The 25,453-nt window shown below is 40.5% G+C and overlaps 6 protein-coding genes across 7 annotated transcripts; 3 read left to right on the top strand and 3 right to left on the bottom strand.

The window, feature by feature from the left end:
- Positions 1–1,129: 1,129 nt before the first annotated feature.
- On the bottom strand, positions 1,130–3,175 carry LOC148911336 (uncharacterized). Its single transcript, XM_089029640.1, has one exon. It carries the CDS (start codon positions 3,173–3,175, stop codon positions 2,207–2,209), a length of 969 nt encoding a protein of 322 aa, XP_088885766.1. The 3' UTR covers positions 1,130–2,206.
- LOC148911337 (uncharacterized) lies at positions 1,227–1,865 on the bottom strand. The gene has a single exon (XM_089029953.1). It carries the CDS (start codon positions 1,863–1,865, stop codon positions 1,227–1,229), a length of 639 nt encoding a protein of 212 aa, XP_088886079.1.
- On the top strand, positions 3,112–24,168 carry LOC116292191 (lysophospholipid acyltransferase 5). 2 transcript variants are annotated; one of them, XM_089029637.1, is made up of 14 exons: positions 3,112–3,237; positions 5,001–5,107; positions 5,537–5,630; positions 6,040–6,083; positions 6,823–6,879; positions 7,158–7,205; positions 7,883–7,953; positions 12,990–13,098; positions 13,218–13,304; positions 14,013–14,132; positions 14,617–14,663; positions 21,291–21,438; positions 22,047–22,205; positions 23,039–24,168. In XM_089029637.1, the coding sequence occupies exons 3-14, from the start codon at positions 5,582–5,584 to the stop codon at positions 23,156–23,158; spliced, it is 1,059 nt and encodes a 352-aa protein (XP_088885763.1). In that variant the 5' UTR covers positions 3,112–3,237; positions 5,001–5,107; positions 5,537–5,581; the 3' UTR covers positions 23,159–24,168. The 2 variants fall into 2 exon arrangements, with proteins under 2 accessions (XP_088885763.1, XP_088885762.1); XM_089029636.1 differs by lacking the exon at positions 3,112–3,237 and adding an exon at positions 3,267–3,399.
- On the top strand, positions 14,870–15,901 carry LOC148911335 (uncharacterized). Its single transcript, XM_089029638.1, has one exon. It carries the CDS (start codon positions 14,870–14,872, stop codon positions 15,899–15,901), a length of 1,032 nt encoding a protein of 343 aa, XP_088885764.1.
- Positions 15,984–18,057, top strand: LOC148911334 (uncharacterized). The gene has a single exon (XM_089029634.1). It carries the CDS (start codon positions 16,024–16,026, stop codon positions 17,605–17,607), a length of 1,584 nt encoding a protein of 527 aa, XP_088885760.1. The 5' UTR covers positions 15,984–16,023; the 3' UTR covers positions 17,608–18,057.
- Positions 17,589–20,174, bottom strand: LOC148911333 (uncharacterized). The gene has a single exon (XM_089029635.1). It carries the CDS (start codon positions 20,070–20,072, stop codon positions 18,483–18,485), a length of 1,590 nt encoding a protein of 529 aa, XP_088885761.1. The 5' UTR covers positions 20,073–20,174; the 3' UTR covers positions 17,589–18,482.
- Positions 24,169–25,453: the final 1,285 nt, after the last annotated feature.

The raw sequence follows: 25,453 nt of genomic DNA, 5'->3' as shown, positions 1-25,453 counted from the left end.
CCGATCCCCCCTCAATTTCACCTGCCCCTCCCCCTCCCCCTCCCCCTCCCCCTCCCCCCCCCCCCCCCCCTTTCATACATTATGAACGCAGCCTAATTTAAGTTATTTACACGAGCGAATTTTGCTGGTTGGCAACACGCACCATTTTTATGATGTTAATATATCTTGAATGTTTGGAAATGTTCTGCATCCAAATGAGGACAGTTCAGCTGTTTCAAAGTCACGCTGAAGATCTTGTGAAAGCATATATCAATCGCAAAAATGTGAGATTGGAACCGGTTTAGCTCACATACTTTTTACCGACAAAGCATGCTTTATATCACGCAATAGAATGAGTTAAGAAAGTATGTGATAAAATATGTCAATATATCGCAATTGAAATGTGTTGAATATTACTATGATGTCTTTTCCTTGGTTTGATCCCCTAGTTTTAGCAAAATTCAGCGATGGAATGATTGCAATTAAAATTATAGTCACGTCGGTGGAGGTAACGCAACAAGCTGTTTACGGTTGAAATATCGCGAAATAGAGATCGTAAAAAGACCTCAACGGAAAGCTAAAAAAGATTTGCCCAGAGATTTTTCTTTTGAATCTGATAGAAATACATTAGATAATCCTTTGGGTGTAGGTTTTGAATAATTTGGTATCTCCGCACATAGTTTTTATAAGCAGTATTTTAAGGCCTTAATTTGCATTTTTAAACTTTGGAAAAAGTGTACACGGTAGAAAAATTATTTCGAATCTTAAATCGCCAAATATTCTAGAATAAATACAACGAAAAGCAAGAGGAATACCTATTCCTTCGGTAAAAAGTACCAACCGAAAAAATTGTTAAGTAGTTTAGCTGTAGGATGCGCTTATTTTTGTACTAAATTCCTTGACCTCGTCGGTCATTTTCCCCCTGCATTTGGGCGAAATCTATTTTCGTAAATTTCGTGGGGAAAAAAAATTTTTTTTTTCAAGACTAACGACACCTCGATTTATTTTACACTAAGGGCTATCTAAAAACCAAATATGAGCGAAATCGATTTTTTGACTTGTGCCATGAAAATTCGATTTTGGTCGATCCTTACAGACAGTCGCTCTTAACATCACTTAATATTATTACACAAATTATACAATACGCATGTTTGGGCTAAAATAGAGCAATTTAATAATGTTCATATTTGGACAATACAACTGCCCAAATAGAGTGGCCCAAATATGAGAAAGAACTGTATATGTAGTTATAAAAATTTAAACTTGACTAGGTGTGTAAGGGTCGGCATATTGATATGTCGAGTGTTCTGTCTTTGAGATTTTTTCGGCGATACTGGTGAACGAATATAACGTTTATAACAATCAGAGTTCCATCTTCCCAGGAGCTTAATCTCGTAGTCTTTGAGTCCGGCAGTCGCTGCTGATGTGGCGCCACCGATCCGAAAGCTATGTGTGCTATAAGATCCTGAGTCAATTCCTAGTAGGCGTAAGAGTACCGCGAGATAGCTAGCCATGTTCAAGCGAGCTAAGGTTGAGCCCGAAGACAGGCCGAACAGTGGGCCGTCACTCCTGCCTTGCGAACGTAGACGCTGTAGATGTAAGTTTGACTTCATTGCGCAAACAGCACAGACCGTGTGTTTCGCGTGACCGGTGTAGAGTGTCACTCCCTGTCGTTTCTGATCAGTTTTTGACGTTTTGACGTGTAACGCCAGATATTCATCGTTGTTGGCTGTAGTTGCAATGTTAACGTCGCTGAGTGTAAGCATAGGATCTGAAGAATCGGTTATCATGAATTCGCTGGCCCGTAGTAATAGAAAATGAGCCATTGTCATAGCCGACCAGTAAACAGTATCATCCGGGTTTGCTAGGTCGATGAAAGTGTACATTTTACAGAGTAGGTCAAATGTTATGGGTAGTTTTTGTTTTACTGGCGAAAAGTGTTTCCTTTCTATTCCTCGTAATGTCTGTTGTAGTTTTATAGTATTAGTTAAAGGGTTGTGGTAGCCATTGCTGATATGCAGTGCGCGAACTCCAGCCGTGTATACTTTAATACTTTGGGGTTTAATTCGTTGTGCTAGATGCGTAATGAAGAGTATCAAAGTGGTTTCATCTCCAGGTAGTGCTTTGAGTCTATGTTTATCACAAAATTCTAAATATTGACGTTGAGCTGAAGAGTAAGTTCGATGAGTGTTATTAGCCAGTCCACTGTGGAAATATTCATTGGCTTTTACTTGAAGGTATCTAAGTTCAGACGCCTGATCGGAGTGGGACAAGCCTGTGCTTCTGGGACGAGTTGCTTGAAGCGAGATACCTGCAAACGAGACAAAGCGTCAGATGGAGCATTGTCAATTCCCGGTATATGAACAGCTTTGAGAATTATGTTAGATTTGCTACACACGTAGAATAGATAGCGCATGAGTGACATGATATGTCGACATTTACTAGAGCCGGACGCGATAATATCGATCACAGCCTTGTTGTCGCAATGAAAGATGATATTTTGAGTTTCAAGCTGGGACGACCATATAGTGATTGCCATGGTGATTGCGAATAACTCTTTGAAGGTTATGGAGCGGCGATTAGGGACTCCCACCGCTTCAAATGTTCCACAAAACCACCGATTACCAAATAGTCCACCAAAGGAGCTAGTGCATGCATCTGTGTACAGATGTAAGCAGTCGTTGGTGAGCCACTGATCGCCGTAGAAGAGGCTGCGGCCATTCCAATCGCGAAGAAAGGTTAACCACCATTTGACGTCCTTGAAGAATCGTTTATTTAAACGAAGGTGATGAGTAGAGTGTTTGACAGTTGTTAGAAGGTCAATCATTCGTCGAAGAAACGTTCTCCCTGGACGACAAACGAAACAGATGAAATTCAGCTTTCCAATCAGAGATTGAAGTTCCCGTTTTCTACAGGAAGTGCGACTTTGCCATGTTGAGAGTAAATCAATTGTCTCTTTGAGGCGCGTTTCTGATATGCGAGCTTGAAGGGTGATAGTGTCAAGTTCGATTCCTAACAGTTCTAAGTTTGTACATGGTTGAACTGTTTTCTTTGGATTTACAGAGAAACCCAGATCGTGACATACGTTTAGCATAACATCCAAGTTGTGTTGACAGTGATTGGCAGGGCTTGGAGCACCACACGTCCAGAAGTCGTCCAAATAATGCCACACAGGAAACACCCCGCGGTGAAGCATGACCGTGGCCAGTGTATCAGCGAATTTTTAAAATAGTGCTGGTGATGAGCGTAGTCCAAATGGTAAGAAAGTGTCGAGAAAATAAGCTTGAAAAATTGATCCGTTGATCTCGATGGGCATGTCGACCCTAATAGTTCCCAGTCGTGGGGATGCACGAGAATATGACGAAAGGCGTCCGTCAAATCCAGCTTACTCATTAAGGCACCTTTTCCGTATTGTCTTAGGTGAGTTATAGCGGTGTCGATCGTATCGTATGTGCATGAAAAGTTTTCTTTGTTTATCCCGTCGTTAACTGACTGGCCGGCGGGCCAAGATAAGTCGTTGATTATGCGCCATTTGAGAGGCGTCGAGCGCTTTTTGGGGATAGCGCCCATCGGCGATCCGATAAAATGTTGGCATGGAGGGCTCAGAAATGGACCGATCTTGCGTTTAAGACTAATTTCGCGTTCAAGTTCCTGAGCGATGACTTTTGGGTTAGATAAGGCAGATTTGTGGTTCGGTGAAATGAGGGAAGTCCTGACGCCATCGTAGCCGATGCGTACGCCGTGTTCAATTTGGTACAATAGTTCATTGGTAAAGTTTGAATCAAAATAATCACGTAATGAGTTCGTCCACTGTTCGGTGTTGAAGGGGGAACTAAGTTTTGTTAGAAGAGACCTTGCAATCGGCCATTGCATGGTCCCCCCGACAAGCCTTGCAAACGTGGGCTCGCTTGCAGTCCTTTCCTTGTTGGCACATTCGTCGTTGGAAGAGGTTACATCCCTCCGTATTGTTGTGGAACCATCTGTCGAATTTCCACCGATCTGCTCCGATTGTTTCCGCTTTTTTGCCGCTTTTATTTTCGTCCACCGCCGTCCTCGCGCGAAAGGGACAATCGCGCACGAGATGGTATTCCGATCGGCAACGTTGACATGCTATTGCTTCTCTACGGACTGCAGAAGAGTCGAGGATCGTTGTGTAGAGCGTTGTGTCGATTTGATGGAAAGGCCCTGGCAACGTAGAGAGGTTCTGACGATACTGCACATCAAACTCGTAGACAGCTTTCCATTGAAATTTCCGATATTACTATGATTCGGTAACTCGAAAGTTCCTGATAGAGTGATGGGTCGGTCGTCACTAGTTTGCGTTCGTAGCTTGACCAGGCTTCAAGCCAATGATCGAAGGATTCGATCGTAGGGCTTTTGCGTTTGTTGGCGTCTTCCCCGGTTGAATCGTGGGGTTTAGGTAGGAGGGTGGACAGGTCGACATAGTTATAGCTAGACGACGTTTCGTCGAAATTACCTGAGCTCGCGCTAGCTTGTAAACCTGTAGGAATTGTCGGGCCATTGTTGCAGTTGCTCACGGAGATCCTTCTGGTCGAGTTGTAGCTTCCCCACTTGTTGCGATAGAAGCCTTATTGCGTTGAGTAACTCTCCATTGGTCTGTGTTGGGGAAGTCTCATGAATATTAGCCTCGTGGTCGCTGTATTCGTCGTAATCGCTACTGGGTCCCTGGCAAGATTTGTGCATCTTACCAAAGCGATGATTTTCCTGTGTCGTGTGACACCCTGGACAGTAGCGCTGTCGCTGTTTCTTTTTCGATGACATAGTAAACGATTATTTACTATATTGACTATTGACTATGACAACGCGTAGACTACAGAACGACGAACACTGCAATATGAAACACTACACTTAATGTACGTGATCTAGTTACATAGCTATGTCCTTGTGACAGGTAACCGAATCCCTACCGCTCCACTCCCATTAACCTATGTTAATACTTAACATCACTAAATTCAAGTTCAAGTTCTTAATAAATAAAAAGTATCCCTTACTTTCAACAGGATGGAACTGTCTACATTCATTGGCAAATATTATTTTGGCCTACTGTCTCCTTCATCAGGGAGGCCCAACATTGACCACTGTAGTGTGTTCTTTTATACTTAACCTGGTAAGAGCAACGGTAAACCTAAATATCTGTAATAATTCTTAGCCTGTATAGTGGACCTATAAACTGTTTGGAGGGGGTCTGGAAAAGGGAGGGTCATTCCCATTCAATTCCAGAAGATTTTTAAAGGGCCACTAAACATGCTATTGTAACCTTGGTAAGATCGGTCATAAATACACTCCCTAAGTTATGGTACCTTTGTTTAGCATTAGGTCTAAGGATGCATATATACTGACTCAAACCTAACAGTAAACCAGACAGAGATTGAACTGATAACAGCATTAGCCAATCAGATTATGAAACATTTATTTATTTGATACTGTTATCTGATTGGTCAGTTTTATTCAAGTGGTCCCGATTATTAGTGTGTCTGCAAAGTAAACATCACAGCGTTTGCCAATCAGATTATGAAAAAAATTATTTATTTAATAGGGTTATTTGCATGTAGCATATTATTGTCGCTCTCTAAATGAGTTCATGCTGGACTGGTCTGTACCACATTGTATACTGTGTTTACGCTTGACAGGTAGGTGAATGACTTGACAAGAAGAAAATAATCAATCTGAATTGGATTTCCCATTTTATTATATTCCCTCCCCCTCCCCTCCCCTTTGGAAATTCCAGACCAAGATCCTCCCCCTCTCCTTCAAAATTCTTGATCTGAAAACCCCCCTGTCTCCCTCGAAGTTTCCAAAATGCTACCCTTGGTAGGGGTATTTATATTTTTATCTCCCCCCCCCCCCCTCCCCCTCCTCCCCTTTTGAAATTCCAGACTAAGATGCTCAACCTCTCCTTCAGAATTCTTGATCTGAAACCCCATTGTCTCCCTCAAAAATTCCCAAATGCCACCCTTGGTAGGGGTGTTTATATTTTTACTGGAACTATCCATTCACAGGTAAAGACATCTCTCTCTTAGTAGTACTTTATCTTTACAGGTATTGCATGGGACTATTATGATGGAAATAACTTTAATAATAACGTGAGCATCATATATTTTCTATTACTCACTGATACAATCTTTGCATGAAATATCATATTTTAAAATAATATTGAGAATCTAGTTATAATTGTGATGATTATTGTTTAGACCAAAAAAACGGATATTGGGGACCCTGTGTAGTCACGTAGCAGATTGTAGGGAATCTTTGTAGTTGAAAAATAAAGGCGGGCGAAAAAGAAGAACAATTATAATTAATTATTATTTATGATGGTTATGGTTATTTGATGGCCCTATGTAAGATTAGTTTTGACTAAATTGGTTTATTTTCCATTGCTAAATAAAGTTTATCATCGTCATCATTATCATCATCATCATCATTATTATTATTATGTATTGTGTATTGTAGTATTGTGATTGTGTGTCTAGATGCCATGATTGACATAACCAAAGTCAAATAGACCAGTTTCGAATTCCAAATTACCGCTGTATTTCTTGATTACAGACTCATTTAACACAGGGTTAGCCTCGATTTTGTGAAGAATATTCACGTGTTCCAGTCAAGGTCCGTCGAGCTTCAAAGTGATCCTATTGTTGAAGTTGTGCATTCTTTATTTTACCATTGGTATTTGTGAATATTTACGAGACACTGATACGAGGCTAACCCTCTGTAAATGAGTCTGTAATCAAGGAACACAGCGGTAATTTAGAATTCGAAACTGGTTTTGAACAGTGCCTTTATTTGCAAGAAGGTCTTAGATTTCTTTTGTTTTATCATTAGAAAATATCAGAAGACATGAAAGCCACGAGAATTTCTACACCACCAACACTGTTTGAGGTACATCAAAATGAATAAGAGAGATTGATCACCACTCAGAGCACCCTAAAAAGGGGGGAGGGGCTAGGATTTGAAAATATGAGATCAGTATGAGAAAACGGAAAACGTGGGGGACTATAGCCCCCCTGCCCCGCCCCCTCTGCGGCCCCTGCACCATCATATGTATTCAAGGGCGTATAGCTTTTATCCAGACACGTGTCAATCGATCAAATGTCTGTTTCATTACGTGAGTATACACTTATTCCGTTTTTATAATCTTAATGGGCATTATTTTGCAGATGACTGGATTTTGCTACTTTTTCGGAGGCGTTCTAGTTGGACCACAGGTTAGTGTAGATTCTAGCAAGATACTGAGGCTCCCCGGAATAAAATGTTCAAAACTGCGTAGTAGCATGATATAGGAGGGTGCCATTGGGGTACCCAATTGTCAGTACTAATTTTCCGGCCGGATGTCAGTTAACTGTAATAATTTTACGAGCGCTGGTCATAATATTAACCAAAATTAAAAATGTATCAGTTAACTGTTAACTACTAATTTTGTGTTATTTGTCAGTTAACTGTTATTTATTTGGACAATTGCCAGTTACCTACTTACCTCATTGGCACCCTCATATAGTCCTGTAAATGCGGTTATAAGGTTGTTGAGTCAGTGAACTGACTAGCATTTCTCCCAAAAATTTCTTATTAATTGCCGAAAGGTATATATGTTATTATATTCCTAACGATAAATGTATTTGTCCGTCCGTCTGTCCGTCCGTACATCCATCAGTCCATCCGTCAGTCCATCTGTCAGTCCATCCGTCAGTCCATCCGTCAGTCCATCCGTCAGTCCATCCGTCAGTCCATCCGTCCGTCCATCCGTCCGTCCATCCGTCCGTCCATCCGTCCGTCCATCCGTCCGTCCATCCGTCCGTCCATCTGTCCGTCCATCCGTTAGTCCATCCGTCCGTCTGTCCGTCCATTACTTCGTTCATTCATTCGTTTATTTTTTCATTTCTTAAAGTTCTCAATAAGAAGATACCAATCGCTTGTTGATGGAACGCTTCAAGATAAGGACATTGATAGGAGTTCAAGGTAAGCAAAGCAAAGGAGTGGTTCATCATTTGAATTTAGCGTGCTAAATTGGGGGGGGGGGGGGAGGGGAGGGGGGAATTGTAATAATATATACTTGTCACGCAACATTAGGCTCTATTATGTAACAAATGTAATATGACTCTCTCTCCCCTCTCTCTACACACATTGTATCAAGTTAAGCACCAGAATAAGTATGCCGAATTAATCATCATTAAAGCAAGCAATCATAATCAAAGCCTCCACTAAATATCATGACATGGTGTCAGAAGTAAAGCACTAAACACACAAGACACTGGAAGGTCAGTAATATTAAGAAATAAGCGTTTTTTCGGCAAGAAACACATCAAGCATGGCGACAGGGTTCACGCCCCCTGTTATGAACTGGCAAGCTGGAGCCGATATCACCGACGAATTTGCTAGATTTAAACAATATTGCCAATTAATATTCACCGGTCCGTTCTCAAAGAAATCAGATGTAGAAAAATCCTCATATATATTACTTTGGATAGGCCGTCAAGGCGTAGATATATACAACAGTTTCACGTGGGCCGACGACGATGACAAAACAAAGCCCGACTTTATTTGGTCCAAATTCGAAAAGCATCTTGCACCTAAAACTAACTTTAGATTAGAAAGATATCAGCTACAACATCTAAAACAAAATAACGATGAGAGCACTGATGATTTCATGACTAGGTGCAGGAATCATGCAAATAAATGCAAGTTTAGAGATCAACAGGAGTTAGAAGAACGCCTGATTGAACAATTGATTATAGGCACTAAGCATGTTAAAGCTCAAGAGCGAATACTAGAGCACGGAAACGACTTAACGCTTGACAAAGCAATCGAATACGCCAGAACTTACGAAGCAACGATGGCGCATGTAGCACAGCTATCCAACAAACCGCTTGACAACCAAAGCGTGCACGCCATAGGAAAATCCGGAACCGGGAACATGAGAAAATGTGGAAACTGCGGAAACACTCATGAATACCGAAAATGTCCCGCATATGGCTCTACATGCAATTACTGCTCAAGAGCTAACCACTGGAGTAAAATGTGCCGCCAAAAGAACAGGTCCACACAACAGCCCACAAACCAACATACGACACAAGACAAAAAACCATCATATCAAGACAGCACACAAGACGCACGTCACAAAAACAAGCGCGTCCATGAGATGATGAACACAAATGATTTACATGAACAGTTTGACTCATTGAATTTTGAATCAATAAGTGTCGATAACGTCAATACTAAACCCAGAGATGAAGTATACGCAACACTAGGCGTTCAATTGGCCAACATGCGAAACGCACAAGCTGCAAACTTGAAGGCCAAGGTAGACACAGGAGCACAAGCCAACATCCTACCAATCCGACTTTTCAAACAGATGTTTCCGGAGGAAATTGGTCCAGACGGAAACCCTCTACCTAAAGCCCTAAAGCCATCAGCAACAAAGCTCACAGCATACGGCGGATCAGAAATCGGTCAACTAGGTATATATGATATAGAATGCACACACAATAAATTGCAAACCAAAGCACCTTTCTACATCACCAACGCGCCAGGCCGTGCAATCATAGGCTTGCCAACAGCACTAGATTTAAGGCTAATTACACTGAACTGTTCTGTGGAAACACAGGATGATGCCAAACAACCACACGACCAAAGTCATACAAACCACGCTACGAGCCAGAAGATAGAAAGTAAAGCACAGCTATTATCCAAATACCCCACCTGCTTCGACGGCATCGGAAAATTCCAAGGCGAATACCATATCACGCTGAACCCCAACATAGCCCCTGTGATTCACCCACCAAGAAGAGTACCAATCAGCCTTAAGGATGATATCAAGCTAGAGCTAGACGAGATGATGGAACAAGGAATAATCACAAAGGTCCGAGAAGGTGAACCCACCGCATGGGTCAACAGCCTAGTCTATAGACGCAAACCCAACGGTAGAATAAGAATATGTCTGGATCCTAAAGATCTTAATGCCGCCATTCAACGTGACCACCACGTTACGCCAACACTAGAAGAAATTCTTCCCAAACTCAGCGGAGCCAAGCATTTTTCAATTCTAGATGCCAAAAGCGGATACTGGAACGTCGTCCTCGACAAAGAATCAAGTTACCTAACAACTTTCAACTCCCCGTTTGGCAGGTATCGGTTTCTGAGAATGCCATTCGGCCTCCGTATGTCACAAGACGTATTCCAATCCAAAATCGACCAGACCTTCGAAGGCTGTAAGGGAGTCATTGGAATCGTCGACGACATAGTAGTCTATGGCCAAACAGAAGAAGAACATGACCAAAACTTGCACAGCATGATCCAAAGATGTGAGAAGACTGGGTTAAAGCTCAATCCAGACAAATGTCACATAAAGCAAGATAAGATCAAATTCTATGGCATCATCTGTAGCGAAGCTGGAATACAGCCCGACCCTGCAAAGGTGTCCGCCCTGAAGCAGATGAAACAGCCAGGAGACCGCCGAGATCTTCAAACCTTCCTAGGACTAGCAACCTACATGAGTCCTTTCATACCCAACTTAAGCACACTTACAGCACCTTTAAGAGGTCTACTCAAAGATAACCAAGTCTTCACTTGGAACGCCAACTACCAAGCAGCATTTGAGCAAGTAAAGAAGTCAATCACTGATACAACCACCCTAACATATTTCGACGATAGAAAGGAAGTAACCCTACAAGTTGATGCCTCGACCAAGGGTCTTGGAGCATCCTTACTCCAAGATGGCAAACCAGTCGCTTTTGCAAGCAAGTCGCTAACTGAAACCGAAGCAAGATACGCTAACATCGAAAGGGAACTTCTAGCAGTAGTATACGGTTGTGAGAGATTTCATACTTATCTATTCGGGCGACCATTCACAGTGTTTACCGACCACAAACCTCTAGAAAGTATTCACCTCAAGCATCTGATATCTGCACCACCCAGATTACAGAGAATGCTACTAAGATTGCAGCCATACGACCTGAAAATCAAGTACATACCCGGCAAAGACATGTTGATAGCAGATGCACTCTCACGTCTATCACCAGAAGATCACCATCCCATTGGAAACATGGAAGTCCAAGTACATGAGGTGTACCCTCAATTTAGCAAGACCATGATTGAGAAGATTCGTGAAAACACCAGCGCAGACCAAGAATTAGCCACCCTCAAGCAAGTCATCTACGAAGGCTGGCCATCAACCATCAAAGAAATCTCAAAGAGCCTAAAGCCTTACTGGTCATTCAGAGACGAATTAGGAATAGATGACGGAATACTAACAAAAGGTCAAAGAATCATCATTCCCGTAACGCTTCAAAATGACATTCTACAAAAGCTTCACGCAGCACACCAAGGAGCTGAAAAGACAAAGCTCAGAGCCAGAACTTCTGTGTACTGGAAGAACCTTAACAACGATATTGATAAGATTACCCAATCATGCCCCATTTGCCAACAACATCAGGCATCTAATGCCAGACAACCGTTGCTGCCAACTGAGATACCTCCTCGGCCGTGGCACACCATAGGAACTGATCTGTTCCACTTACACGACTCTGAATACCTTCTGATCTCTGACTTTTACTCCAAATACCCATTCGTCAGGAAGATATCCAAAGGGCAGAGTAATAGCAGAACTGTCATTAATGCGATGAAGCAAATCTTCAGCGAGCAGGGAATCCCAAAAATTGTCCGCTCAGATAACGGCCCTCAGTACGACAGTGTAGCATTCCAAGAATTTGCCAACGAATATGGTTTCCACCACGTAACCAGTTCTCCACACTACCCACAAGGAAATGGATTCATAGAAAATCAAGTTAAAACAGTCAAAGGTGTTCTCATGAAGACACTCGAGAAACGACAGGATCCCAGTATGGCACTGCTTTGTCTACGCACCACACCCATTGACAATAAACTCCCATCGCCGTCTGAGTTACTTTTCGGAAGAAAGCTACAAGATAACCTACCCCGCACCATCAACAGGAGTGCCAACAGTGATCAAATAACCGACCGGTTAAGGGAGAAACAAGAAATCCAAAGGTTCTACCACGATCGTAATGTCAGACCTCTACCCGAGCTAGCAAGAGGTACCAACATCACCATTCAGAATCCCTCGACCAAGAAGTGGGAGCCTGCAGTCGTCAAGGAAAAGCTTGAAGCACCACGCTCATACTTAGTGACGTCACAAACTGGAAGTGAGCTTCGACGCAACAGGTGTCACATCAGAGAAGCACCCCCAGCGGCAGAGCAACCTACCAGTGAATATCAAGAACTAACAGAGACCAGAGGCAATGCAGAACCTCTGGAAAACAACGGAAGCCACGCACCTGGGACCACAGTTACCCGAAGTGGAAGAATCGTAAGACCGCCCAACAGATACGTTTAAAGACAAAAAAAAAGAAAAAAAAAAAAAAAGAAAAAAAAATTTGACACTTGCAAGCATGAGCAAGTAGTATTACTGTTATTACATATGATATTTTTTTTCTATTAAGATAATTTTTAGCGTTTCATAAAATTAGTTTTTTTTTTTCTTTAATGGAAAGGGGGATGTAATAATATATACTTGTCACGCAACATTAGGCTCTATTATGTAACAAATGTAATATGACTCTCTCTCCCCTTTCTCTACACACATTGTATCAAGTTAAGCACCAGAATAAGTATGCCGAATTAATCATCATTAAAGCAAGCAATCATAATCAAAGCCTCCACTAAATATCATGACAGGAATGACCCGGGAACGAACATAACTTCGAATACTTCTTTTTACAGTTCAGTTCAGTGACCACGAATAGTAGTTCCAAGTCGAGGATGGAGTTGGCGTGGAACTCTTATACGTGCATGGTCACTGAACAAAACTGTAAAAAGGAATATTAAAAGAGAGTCCCTCAAATGCTATACTTTAATGTGATAGCGAGTCCAGGAATCGAGCCTGAGACTCCGGAGGTGAGAGGTGAGTGCCCTATGCTGCGCGCTATGCCCACCATTGATTCTTCGGTAATAAAAATTGCACTTTTTTCTTCTTCTAGCATCCAAGCTGGGTTGCAACGCTTCTTCTTTGGAATTGTATACTTGGTATTATTCGTTGTCCTCAATCCTTCCTTCAATAAAAATCACTTCCTTTCTGAATGGTTTGAGGTAATTTTCTCCCTTAATGTCGTACTTTTGTTATGTGTTATGATCATCTGACTGGTTTCTTTTCTTGGCCGAAGCCATCGAAAAATTCTTATAAGATATGATTTTTTTATTCTTTGCAGAATATTTCACTTTTACATCGGTTCTGGTTTTTTATTTGGTTTTACGAAGTCATGTATATGAAGTATCTAGGTCTTTTCTTAGTGTCGGTGAGTATCACAAAGATATATTAGTCGCCATTCCGACCTTGAGGAAAAAATTTGGTCGAGTTGTTGTTGAAGTGCATTTAATTTGGGGCTGTTTTAGGGCGAGAAATAACCGCCATCTTGAAAATATGCCGTCTAAAACAGCCCCACAATGCACTGCAAGATATCAGAAGTTTATCAAAACGCGAGTTTTGCCGTAAAGATGTTCCGCTTTCTATTGAGAATGACTGTAACACTGATAATACTTGACACGCTCAACTAAGCGCTTATAATTTTCACGAGATACTAACTATGATTTTCGAAAAATTTGGTAAACGGAAGCCAAAATACATGCGCCGCAGGGGCTGTGTTGGTGTTGTGAAGAGAGTTTAAGGTGCGGGCTTACAGAGGATAAAATCGCTTCTCTTCTCGCGCAGTATTGATGTTTGTACGTTGTTACCGCTCTGCGCACAGCAAATATGCTAACTCAAACTTTTGAAAATTTGATTAACGGAAGCCAAAAACTGATTGCGTTTGGTGCAGCGTATTGCGTGACGGTCACGCAGTTATATCGTCACGCAACAGTGACATATTAGTGCGTTGTTACCACTCTGTGCTCATCGAATTTTCTATGTCTCCAGCAAGTAGAAACTAAGAAACAACGAAAAAGTTTCCTTCGTTGTTTTGTCGCAAGGGTTTATTGAGTATGACTAGATCGACTTTCTTACACAGGAAGGCTGCTGTATTATCACCGGGCTAGGATATAATGGTAAAACAGAAGAGGGGAAGCCAAAGTGGGATGCTGTGTCTAACATACGCATTATCAGTTACGAGACTTCTTATTCTATTCAGGTAAGCAATTGGCGATGGTGAGGAAGATGATGCATGATGATGGTTGTGGTGGTGTTGGTGATGATGACGATGATGAAGGTGCTGGTGGTGGTAGTGATGATGGTGATGAGGATGATGATGATGATGATGATATTAATGTTGATGTTGATTTTGATGTTGATGTTGATTATGGTGGTGGTGGAGATGATGATGAAGATTATGGTGGTGGTAGTGGCGATGATGATAATGATAATGATGAGGATGAAAGATGATGATGATGAAGGTGATGATAATGATGATAAACGATGATGATGATGATCAACGATGACATTGATGATGGTTGTGGTGGTGATAATAAGGATAGTGTGATGCTGATGCCAATATTAAAGCTGTTGCTGCTGCTTGGGATGATGATAATAGAACACTTGCATTATGGCACGTCAGTGCTACTTACGACAGTGATGATGATAGTTCCTGATGTTGAACTTATTTTGTATTCTTTCAGCAAATTATTCAATCTTTCCATTTACAAACTAGCTTATGGATAGTGCGGTAAGAGATAACTTAACATTCCCATTTATCTATTATTCTTGGCTTTCACGTGACGTCACTGACCTATTTCGACCTATCCAAATATGGGCGTCCGCCATCTTTGTGCCCCTCCGAGTGTGAAATGTTATGATAATAGTAGGCCATTTTTATAGTGTTTAGAGTTTTAGCTCGCTTCAGAGCCAAATGACGTCTCAAAACTTTGGAAAATGGCTGTGCCAGTGCTCTCGAAATATGGATCAGGTCTTGAAAGTCATGTAAAGGAACGTTATTTGAAGAAGATCGAGGCAGTAGGCGTTGATCCAGTCACCATACCAAGTGAGCAGTTTGATCCTGAATGTTTGCCTCCAATAGAGCAGTCAGATTTGTTTAGTTACTTGGTTTTGCAGACGAGCTATTATACGAACGATCAGTTTAAAAATTACAAGAGTTTGGAAGCATATAATCAAGTGGTGTCTGGATTTGTGGCTTCAGTAAGAGGACGAATTATCTCAAGCAAGCATGTGGTCGTGGCGAAAGTTCGCCATTCCCAACGCATGAATGACCCTCTGGCCGATATTTGGATCATTGCCGGCAAGGATGGTACGATTTTTTCTGCTCATTGTTTGGGTTGTAAAGCAGGCCTAGCAGAATCTTGTTCGCATGTTGCCAGCGTCTTATTTTACATCGAATGTTGGACAAGAATCAACGGGAAATTAGCCTGTACCCAAGTTAAGTGCACGTGGCTTCTTCCCACGTATGTCAACCAAGTATCTTACGCAAGGGCCAAGGACATAGATTTCTCTTCTGCGAAAAAACTCAAAGAGATTCTAGACAGTAACATTGATAAATTGAATGATGAAAATTTAGGACAGTCTCGTAAAAGTCAAGCTGGACCTGGACGAGACCCGAACCCTTCAGCCCAAGTTTCAGCAGCGGAAAAGGAGGAATTTTACACAAAACTCTACAACTGCCAAACAAAAGCTGCTTTGTTAAGTTTAATCGACCCCTTCGCTGACCATTTCATTTCCAAAAGTCGGAATGTTCCAGTTTTATGTGATCTTTACGAGCCTTGTAATTTAGATCTAGATTATCTAGAACTGTTGCGAAAGTGCTTAGATGTCAAGCTGAACATTTCAGACGAGGAGATAAAAGCGGTTGAGCAAGACACAAGAGATCAAGCTAAGGGCCCAGGCATTTTAGACATCGTGCTGGCAGAATTGGAGCCTCTGTATGTGGTGCTGCCTACAACACCAACCTAGCTCAGCCCTCCCAGTCACTAATCCAATCTATCTGCTACCCCCACTTGTACAAGCTGGATAACAAGGCCATTCGACATGGCATCAAGTACGAACAGTATGCCATTAATGCATATGAAAGCTTAATGAAAACAAAGCATATTAACTTTGAACTTAAGAGATGTGGTTTGTTCATCAACAGGGAATTTCCTTTCATCCATGCAACCCCAGACTTTTTAGTTTCTTGCAATTGCTGCGGATTGGGATGTGGAGAGGTGAAATGTCCCATTTCCATCCCCAACTGTGACTTTAAGCAGTATGTTCTACAAAAAAACTCTTGTCTTGAGGTGGTAAATGGCCTAATGAAGCTAAAGAAGAGCCACAATTATTACTTACAGGTTCAACAACAGTTGTTTACTCTGCCAGAAAGAAAATATGCTGACTTTGTTGTTTGTGCTGTGGATTCAGATGGAAATGCACACATTGTGTGTGAGAGAATTTACCCAGACCCCCACCACTTCAAAACTGTCGTGAAAAAGCTTGAAGCATTTTGGAGGATTGGCATACTCCCTGAGATCTTGGGACGGTGGTACACAAGAAAGTGCAATGTTATCATTAAAGTTCCAGGTGATCAAGCAGTCTGCTTTTGTAGAGGACAGTGCAGTGATGAGATGGTCTCCTGCAGTAATGCTGACTGTCCTTATGGCCAATTTCACATAGAATGTTTGGCTGTAGGTGGGAAGTCCATACCTAAAAGATGGTATTGTCCTCACTGCAGCAGGCTGCCACAGTTTAAGAGAGGAATTGGGGCTTCAAAAGCCAAGCCGAAACCATCTACTGTCAACCAAGCTGCAATGCAATGCAATGCTATCTGTGTTTGTAATGCAAAGGCACTCATAAGTGATAAACTGGTCGAGTGCCACAATGCCAACTGTACAAATGGTCATTTTTTTCATCTTAGCTGTTTGGGATTGAAAAGAATGCCAAAGAATCACCAGTCAACGTGGGTGTGTGGTGCCTGTAAAGCTAAAGAAAACAAATCATCCACACCTACCACTTCTACTTCTTCAAAGACAACCTCTGCCAAGCCAAGCAATTCACCATCACCAGAAACTTCAGAATCACAAACAGATGATTGTAATAGTGACAGTGAAGATGATATTGAAATCACACAGGTTACAACCGGTGTTGTTGACAAGTATAGTGCCCTTGCAACACTAAACAATGCTGATTATGACCTCATCAGTGATCCTGCTGGATGGCTTAATGGTGATATAATTCAAGCTACCCAAGTATTATTGCAGAATGTAAACCAGTCAATTGAGGGATTTCAGCGCCCAACCCTAGGAAGAGTAAGGAACTTTGATGTAGTTTTGGGAGAATTTATTCAGATTTTGCATACAGGGACTGATCACTGGGTATGTATTAGCAGTATAGGATGCTTACCTGGTGTTGTAAATCTTTATGATAGTCTCTACCATCATGCAATTAGCCAGGAAATAGAGGAGCAAGCAAATGACTTAATCGGTGGAAGACTAGTTAATTTAGAATTTGTACCAGTTCAGCAACAAAGTAATGGTAGCGACTGCGGAGTTTTTTCAGTTGCTTTTGCTACGTGTTTGGCTTTTGGTACTAACCCCAGTCATGTAACTTTTGATGTTGCTAAAATGCGTCCCCATTTATTAGCTTCCCTTAAAGGTGGACAAATAAGCATGTTTCCAACTTTTTAATTCATTCTTTAGCAAAGAAAATTATTAGTGATAAGTAATAGTCAGTAATATGACATAAATATTATAATAAATAATTTTTAATAAATAACCAAAAGCAAAAAGCTGATAATCAAAATAAATACTTCATTTAAGTGATTTAAATCAGACATCTTTTCATTGGAACTCAGTGAATAAAATGTAAAAATGTTTGTGTCTGAACTGTCCAGCATTATCAGCTTCTTACTTTAGGCTCAGTCAAAACAGATTAATTCTGCTTTGAGAAATACACCAACATATTAAAATCTTTTCTTTCGAGATTCAATCTACATCTCTTATTATGAAATCTAGTGACAATATTAAAATAAGCAGGAACCCATGTTCAGGGAAATGGTGTATCAGGGAAGAAACAGTAACATGACAATGAGTCATACATAGAGCAATATTTCTAGCAATAAAATTAATTAATAAACATTTCAGTTGCTATTGAATATTATTAGACCTCTGTTTACCTTTGGCATAATATTTTTCAATTTCTCTCTGGCTAAAAAATTGTTAGTTGAATCAAAATCAGTATTCATGTGTTAGCCACAGTTATCTTCTTAGCACATAATCTCAGATGAAAAATTAGGCCATAGGTAAAGAGTTATTTTCACTTTCTTTTTCCTTCATACCCTTTTTCATATCAAAATTTAATTTTTAAGATTGTTTGTCCCCTCCATATTTGGACTTGTTGAAGAACGTGAATAAAATTGTTGCTTTATTTCTAGTGAAATAGTAATTGTGATTTTTTTGTGTTTTGTGCCTGTCGCAATGTAATAATGATTTCTCCTGGTATAATGTTATTATAGAAAAAACTTTAAACATTGTTACCACCCCTGCTTTTTATGAAAAATGTACTACTCAAATGGCACTATGGAAGGACAAAAATTAACAAGTGCAGAGCAAACCCTTAAAATGCGGTCAACGATTGGTACCTGGAATTCAGGTGACCCATTCTGGTTGCTGCTTACAAAGTTTGTGGGCAGTGTTCCTTCCAGAATAGTGTATTTTCGCCACAGTAGACCAATCACTCTTTCGACGTGTATCCTAACACTGGCTATCCCCCTTGAATGTTCAACGTCAATGGGATCTAACTGGGCTTTCCCTTTGGTAAATGCTGGAATTACCAGTTTTCCATGCTTTAAACCAACACTTTCTGTGATGGTAAATCCCCGATCAGCCATGACTGTATCCCCTGGGGTCAACTTATCTAAGAATCCACAATTCTCAGTTAAATATTTATCTGAGGTGCGGCCACCCCAAGCTTCAGAAACAAAGCAAATTGTACCTTGGGGAGTGATACCAATAAGGATCTTTATGGTGTTGTGGTGCTTATAAGATGAGAACGTTTGAGCTCTGGCCATAAGATTTGTTGGTTTTTCAATAAAAACTTCAAAGCAATCGATTATGACAGTTACTTTGCGCCTAAATGTATATTGAAAGCACATTGGCATAGTTTTCCACAACTGTTCCCTTTCAGGCCAATGGATAAAGCAGGACAACCTAGAATCCATTGCCAATATCCAAGAAGTAAATATTCTTGATACACTTGACAGGGACACCACGAAACGATACGCTAGGTCTTGAAAGGGAACGTTTAGTCTCAGCTTCATCAGTACCAGCACAAATTCTTGAAATCTATTAAGAACTGTAGATTTCCGTTGAACATGTGGCGCGACATGCTCAAACACCACCATCAGGACTTCATAGGAAGGTAGTCCTGTGTAAAATCGAACTTTATCAGCTGTATCGAAGAATTCTCTGTCCGGAGCTTGATATGCAGATTTTAAAAACATGTATTCAAATTCATCTGTCTGTGTGTCAGCGTTCTGTGAACCTTCAAAATAAGTTAAGTCTAAGTCCATCTGTGTTGACTCGTCCTTGAAAGTCACTACGGATGTCTGGGTGCTCTTGTCGAGTATTTCTTCACGCTCATCATTCGCACTGCTGCAAGAAGGCTCAATATTAAAACATGAATTACTCTGTGTTTCGGTAGAAAACTCGATATCTTGGACAGCATTCCCAGTTTGATTCAAGTCCTTCTTTTTCCTCTCGACTCCAAGTTGCTGATGTTCTATGATTCGCTTCCTGCGCTCTCTTGCCCTTTCAGCTCGTTCTGTCTTAGCTTTCGCTGCTTCCTTCAGATCTTCTTCCTGGCTTTCCTTTTTTCCAAGGTTAATAGTTGGAACCCAATCAATATTATATCTGTCCCAGACTTTTGCAGGCTTTCCAGAGACAAAGTGAAGACCACAAACACGTTCGGTTTCAAGAACCCTCTTCGCGTCAGTATCGCCTCGACTGATGGCCGAAATCCAAAGCCTTCTCCGCTCTCGTGTCAACTCTTCGTGCTCTTCGCCTTGATTCGATATCACTTTAGGTATTGAAGAAAAGGAAACTTTTTTCTTACCGCTCTTTGAACCGCAACCAACTACGATACAATGCACCATGTTCAGTGAAAAGTTCACACATATCTCTCTGTCGCGTCTGTTTGTTTACTATCGAGGGGCACAAAGATGGCGGATAGCAACCGTTGTCAAGACCGGTGTCACGTGGGTGGGTGCCAATTAGGTTTTCCCGGCGACTGATATTACAAGCGATTATGTTGGCATTTCAATAGACCTCCTCGGCTTGGACGTAATGTTGTCCCATTTCAGACCATATGTCATTCTCTTGAGAATGAGATTCTTTGTTTGAGTTGTATCCATATTCATTTGTCTTCTCATGTGTAACCGTTAAACAAAGAAAGAATACTCTAGGGAATGACACGTGGTCTAAAATGGGACAACATTACGTCCAAGCCGAGGAGGTCTATTATATTAGCCATTTCGGATTGAGGAAAAAAACTGGGTCGAGTAGGCATTGCAGTGCTTTGTGGGACTGTTTTCGGGGATGAAATAGACGCCACTTTTGAGATAAGTTCCCTAATGCAAATATGCCAACTCGACCCAGTTTTCCCTCCACCTAAGAATTCCTAATACATATATGTTGGAGTTGCCGTTTTTATCCATTCCCGTATTTAGAACCTACTCAATTCACTGGAAATCGTAACCTATCAGACACTAGAGAAAAACGTTTGCGCGTGCGTGCATTTTAGCACGTTTTCTAAGAATTTTAAAGAGTTTGAGTGAGAAACTAAATGTTTGTTTTCTCCAAGTATACAAAAAAGTTCGCGAGTATATTTTTTCCAGACCAAGATACTGTATTAACAAACACAATATGAAAGAATTAGCCTAGTTTTGGCATTTTATAAAGTCCGATTTATCACGCATGTTTGAAAGCCAAATTTACATATGTTTTGACTAAGATTCAGAGCATGCGCAGACGTTTTTCACTCGTGTCACCCTATCATTGATAGCAAAGACTGAGAAGCTGAGCATGCGCCCTGGTGACCTGGTCGCAAGATACTTGCTTCCGGTCCGTTAGGGTTTACCAGAGCCTACGGCTGTTAAATGAGTAGAAAAAAATATCGAAGCTCAATTATTTTCTCTCTTTTTGATCATAGGTTATTTAATTAATTGATTGTAAGACTGTATGGTTGTTAATTTATTTAGTATTTATTGATTTATTCGAATAAAAAATAATTATAAGAAAAAGAATAGGTTCTGGGAATGAAAATGAGTTATATCATTTTATGACTGATAAATATTCCGGGATTGTGTTTACAGATATGTTTACAAACGTGCAAAGTTTCTTGGCAACAGAATCTTGTCCTTGGCTATTGCTCAGTTTTTCCTCGCTGTTTGGCATGGAGTGCAACCTGGGTACTTCTTTTTGTTTTTCTGCCAGTTCATGATCATTGTCTTTGAGAGATCGGTAAGGATACTTGAAGTAGTGCATGTTATACACCTAAATCAAAATGGCACACGGGCGGTTGAAAACGAGGCATCCAGGGCCAAATTTACAAATTTATAGTATTTTCTTATGATTTGATGCTGCAAAATTGTCGCATTCCTGAGGGTAAGAAGAAAAGAAAGACAGAACAAGTGCATACTTTGCATTGACACCCTATTATTTCTTTGCATTTGGCCCTGGATGCCTCGTTTTCATGTAACACACTCAGCCGTGCGCCATTTTGGACTTAGGTGTAAATGAAGGGTTTGATTGTATGAATCAGACTTCTTTTGAATTCGTAAAACACCGCTGTGCTCATTGATTAGAGACTCATTTACTCGGTGTTAGTCTCATTTCCGCACTACAAAACTGAAAACCCAACCCCCAGATCCCTGGTATACATTCGGCATGTAGGGTTAAATTTAGCACTTTCTGTCTCAGGGGAAGATTTGCTGTTAAAATTATTAAAGTTGTTCCTGTTTGAAGCTGTTAGATGCGCGTTAAATCCTCGGTCTCACCGCTTTAATTAGAGTAGGGAGGATTCTTCATAAAATTTCATAAATCATCGGTAATTTTTCTCTTGTTTTCAGGTCCTAACAATGTGGGAGCTATTACAATGGAAGAAGGTTTCAGAGATGCCCGTTTATGTCCAGATCATAGTTAAATCGATGATGTACTTATGGTCTCATATGTTGATGGGTTACGGGTCAGCTCCTTTAGCTCTATTGTATCTGGACAAAATACATAAGGTATGGATAAAAAAAATTGACCTTGCATTTCCCCTTGCGCAGCCAACTATCCAATTCGGAAGAGTTAAGTGTTAAAATGTACGCTGGAAAACTTACGAAATGTTTAAAATTATTTATTTATTTTTCCTTGAAAATGGAGTGTTCTGGCTGCTAGAATGCGGACATATTACTACTAACTGGCTGTAGGGGACTTAGAGAACACAAGATAATATTTTCTTTTAGTCTTCTCGGACAAGGACTTAAAACCGTAGGCCCTGTCTCCCAACCCTTCCTAACCTACAGTAAAATGGGGGACATAAAAGAACCTGTTGAATTATTCGTATAAGAGTAGGGGATTGTCTCCCGGTTCAACAGCCTTTCCCAATCTGGAGGCATTAATACTAACTTACTACCAAATCACCGTCATGATTGTAAGCTGCACGGCTGCTATTAGCGCCTAAATACGCAGCCCGTAAAGTCCTCCACTGGTCATTATTGTGAAGGGCATTGAGACCATGTAAAATGCGCTATATAAGAACCCCGTTATATATTTATTTCCACTCCGGTATCCTATAAGAAAGGCATCCTGATTAGCTGAGCAAGTGGTATCCAGACTGGGATAATGGGTTGCGCTAAACAATAAGAAAACATTTGCAAAACAAGATTAATTTTAATGGGAAATATACGAAATATGACGTCCTCGGCCGTACATTCAAGACCGAGGGCCGCAGTTTTTTCCTATCGGGAATGTAAATAACCTTTATCTGTTTTTTAGATAAGGGAGAAAGCACAAGCCAGGTATTAAAAAAAAAACCTTGACTTATAGATCCCTGCAATCTTCCTTTTCCATGCAGGTTGGAATGTTAACGTATTATGCACCGTTCATCGCAATCACTACCTGGATAACGATCATCTATCCATATGTGGTTCTACCTCGCCTTGGCTCACAAAAACCGCTGACCAAAGTGAGCTAGGCACTGATTATCTCAAGTACTTAGTCACTTGCATCTTGTAGGACCAGGCGTAGCTCAGTTGGTTAGTGCGCGACCTTCAGAGCTTGAGGTCCACGGTTCGATCCTTAGGATCTCCACGTCTGTTTCGACTTCTCTCTAATCCGTGTAGCTGCAGCTTTAAATACTCTTAAAACAGAGCACTGATGGAGAGAGGGGGTAAAGTGCGCACCGTCAGCTCCCATTGATAGCAGTTGAATTTCGACTGAAGGAACTACCGACGTTAAATATAGGTACTTTACTTTACTTTTACAATAGTTTGTGTTTAATGTTACAGACAATTTATCTAATAAGATGGATGTATTTTTACCTTAGTCGAGCTGTGGCGACATTCTGACTATGTCAGCAGTTCAGTAGTGCTTTTGTGAGCTGGACAAACCTACTCACTTCTTAACCTCAGCATCAATAGAAGTTTGGCACCATCACGTGACGTCAGCCATGTTAGATGGGAGGAACAAAACAATCGTTTTACATAAGAAATAATTCAGTTCCCGAGAGAAAAGGGATTCTGTCATCTAACCACAGGCAGCCCAAGCTGTATTATGGGCGCCGGCACGTGATGGTGCAAAACCTCTATACATATTCACAAACATTAAAATATTATCACACTAATCCAATATTTATGAAAAAGAAAGTATGTATTTTAGGACTCCCTAACTTGGGAGCAAGGCTCTCTTGACCAGGCCTTCTCGGTCGTAGTTTTCTAGAAGTACTGGATCGAGAGAGCTTTTTAGAACTTAACCAAATTTTAGTTGTTTTTTTTTCTTTTTACTTTTTGTTTAAAGTAAACAATAAATAGTATTTTTTAAGAGTGAGATGTAATATTTTCATAACTATATATAGCGTGTCCAGTAAAAGAAATGTCTACTTTTACCAAATGTGTATTCCAGAGGAAGTAACTGATGTGTTAAGTCCTCAATTGTATTTATAAAATTAAACCGGAGTAAAGAAAAATAAACATATAGTATGTTGCAGTTTGCGTTTTTTGAATGTGTTTGTCGACTCAACCACAGGGAGCCCAATATTAATAATTCTAACGAATCTCCCAGTTTTCTTTCTATCTTTCTTCTCTGTATTTCGATTAATCCCCATTTCCCTTTCTTTCTCTCCCTCCCATTCTTTGTACAAAACAATATCACGCAATCAATGCGCAATTCACCATTTTCCATACATCGTTTCACTATTCAAACACAAAGCATTCAGTCGAGGTTGCAAGATTCAAATTTAAGGTGGCTGCCTACTTTTGAACGTTCGATTTGAGCCCACGATGTGCGCGCGCTCAAAAACCGCTGAAAAATCGACAAGATTTTATTGAAGAACCATACGCGTTTTGAGCTTCAACAGGGCAAAACCCTCAAATTTTGCACGGGACTCTATATTTTTTGATAGCTCATTCGAAAAAAACCCCTAAAAATCTAGGTTATATCAACATTTTAGGAAAAGCTTAAATCAGGAACACGTGAAAAAATAGATTTTTGTAGGGATTTTTGTTCGACTTTATGAGATTTTTTAAGAGCACCGAAACTACAAAATATGACAAATCAATGTATCTCTCTGTCTTTTTGTCGGAAATTTCCATGTATTATTGTAGAAGGATTGACTAGCCACCATTCGTGCAATCATATAGTCTGCAAATAACTATTATCTTATTAATCTTAATTTTTTTCTAATCACTTCCGGTGGCGCAATTTTTACTCCAAAAGCTCGTGCGTAGGCTTCCATTAAATGCTGATTATCTCGAAAACGAGCTCGGGACACCCTATTTTTCTTTCCAGATTTGGAATCAGCATTAAATTTCAATTCGGAAAATCGAAGTTTTAAAAAAAGCTTAAATCAATTTCCAAAAGTAGGCAGTCACCTTAAATAATCCTTTGAAAGTACCTTGGCGCGTGCTCGCTTGAGCGCTTTGTGTTTGTCCAGTGAACCTATGTATGGCAAATGAGTTGAAGTTTGAAATGCAGTCACAGGCAGCCCAATTAATTAAGTCCGTATACTTTTATTCTTCGTTTGCAATAGACGTCATAGCCGCCATGTTGGAAGAATTTGACAAAAATTTTTCAATGAATTCTTTTGTTATATCTTCCAACATGGCGGACATCCCTTTTGTTATTGTGCTCTCTTGGGATTGATTGAAACCAAGAATAGGAGAAATTCAAAAGAAAAAATACAGAAACGCAACAAATATTTAGTTTAAGACATTTGAATGAATCTTTAGTCGTTTCTTGTACAGAAAGAAACGACTAAAGATTCATTCAAATG

The sequence above is a fragment of the Actinia tenebrosa genome, unplaced genomic scaffold (genome assembly GCF_029948245.1).
Source record: "Actinia tenebrosa isolate PJP-AT-01 unplaced genomic scaffold, QUT_ActTen_1.0 PGA_scaffold14__42_contigs__length_11649687, whole genome shotgun sequence".
NCBI lineage: Eukaryota > Metazoa > Cnidaria > Anthozoa > Actiniaria > Actiniidae > Actinia > Actinia tenebrosa.
Note: the sequence above shows the minus strand (reverse complement) of the source record. Positions and strands in the feature narration are given on the sequence as shown.